The sequence below is a fragment of the Orycteropus afer genome, unplaced genomic scaffold (assembly GCF_000298275.1).
Source record: "Orycteropus afer afer isolate SDZICR_OR568_19922 unplaced genomic scaffold, OryAfe1.0 scaffold00871, whole genome shotgun sequence".
Taxonomy (NCBI): domain Eukaryota; kingdom Metazoa; phylum Chordata; class Mammalia; order Tubulidentata; family Orycteropodidae; genus Orycteropus; species Orycteropus afer.
This window is the reverse complement of record NW_006922458.1, coordinates 532151-533320: the sequence shown is the minus strand read 5'-3', so window position 1 is coordinate 533320 and position 1170 is coordinate 532151. Positions and strand designations below refer to the sequence as shown.

The following is a 1170-nucleotide window of genomic DNA, read 5'->3' as shown; positions in this document are numbered from 1 at the left end:
TGCACTTGCCTCCATGTTGAAGGTCTTCTCAAGGCTCTTGAGGTGTCTTCCAGAGCCCAAGCTGTAGACGACCAAGGGAAACACCTGAAACACAGCAGGACCAGGTCAACACGTCAAGAGGGCGCCAGGCCAGCCACCAGGGCGCTGGCGCCAACGCACGGCAGCCCGTGTGCAGCACACTCCATTCTCCGTGGGGTTTTCCGGACGGGGATAGCCCAGGTGGACGTTGATTAGTCCACTGTGCCCACCAAGGCCCCACAATTGGTCTCCACTAGCCTGGAGCAGCAGAGCAGGGAGGAGAGTCGGGGATAAACCCAAAACGCACTGCAGCGGAGTGGATTCCAGCCACAGCGACACCCCAGGACGGAGTAGAACTGGCCCGTTGGGTTTCCCATGCTGGCATCTTTACAAAAGCAGGCTGCCTCATCTTTCATCCATGGACCAGCTGCAGCATTCAAACCACTGGCCTTTCAGTTAACAGCTGAGCACTTAACCACTGTGCCACCAGGGCTCCTTGAGTCAGGAGCAGGAGGAAGGTGGCACGTGGTTAATCGCCTCCATGAACAACTTCCCCCTTTGCCGTGAAACCAGAACTCAATGGTCCCGGGCTACCATTACTGAACATTTTGATCAAAGATTCTGCAGCAGAATCCCGATGAGGAGGAAAATGCAGAAGAGAACTCCCAATTCTCATGGACTCTGGACTTCCCGGAGCCACGGGGGCTGGATCACTCCCTGGAACTACCGCCCTGAGATCATCTTTAACCTTAAACCAAAAATGCGTCCTGGGGGCTTCTTCAAATCAAACAATGGTGTAGCTTCAGCAGTAAGGAAGGCCGGCTCTTTTAAGAACCAGCTATCTGGGATCAAAGTGACACCAGCAATCAAAAGACTAGAGAGGAGGCTTAGCGGGCAGCGAGCTCACGCTCACGGAGAGGAGCAACGGGAAAGGAGCGTGAGAGTGGCTGTGCAACTCGAAGGACGTCATCAGGGTCACCGAATTGGGCGCGGACAAATGTTGCGCTGGTGTATGCTCTGTGTAGATTGTCAACAACAACCTAAGATAAAGCTAATCATAAAGCAATAAAGGGAGCTCTGGTGGCACAGTGCCTAAGGCATCTGACTGTTAACCAGAAGGCTGGCAGTTCAAACCCACCACCAGCCACTACT

At 54.0% G+C, this 1170-nt stretch overlaps 1 protein-coding gene across 1 annotated transcript in view; it reads right to left on the bottom strand.

Moving 5' to 3' along the window:
* The window catches only part of ACOX3 (acyl-CoA oxidase 3, pristanoyl), a 78717-nt gene that overhangs the window by 72060 nt on the left and 5487 nt on the right, over positions 1-1170 (bottom strand). The window contains 1 exon segment of the mRNA XM_007958200.1: positions 6-84. Coding sequence (XP_007956391.1) covers positions 6-84 — 79 coding nt within the window.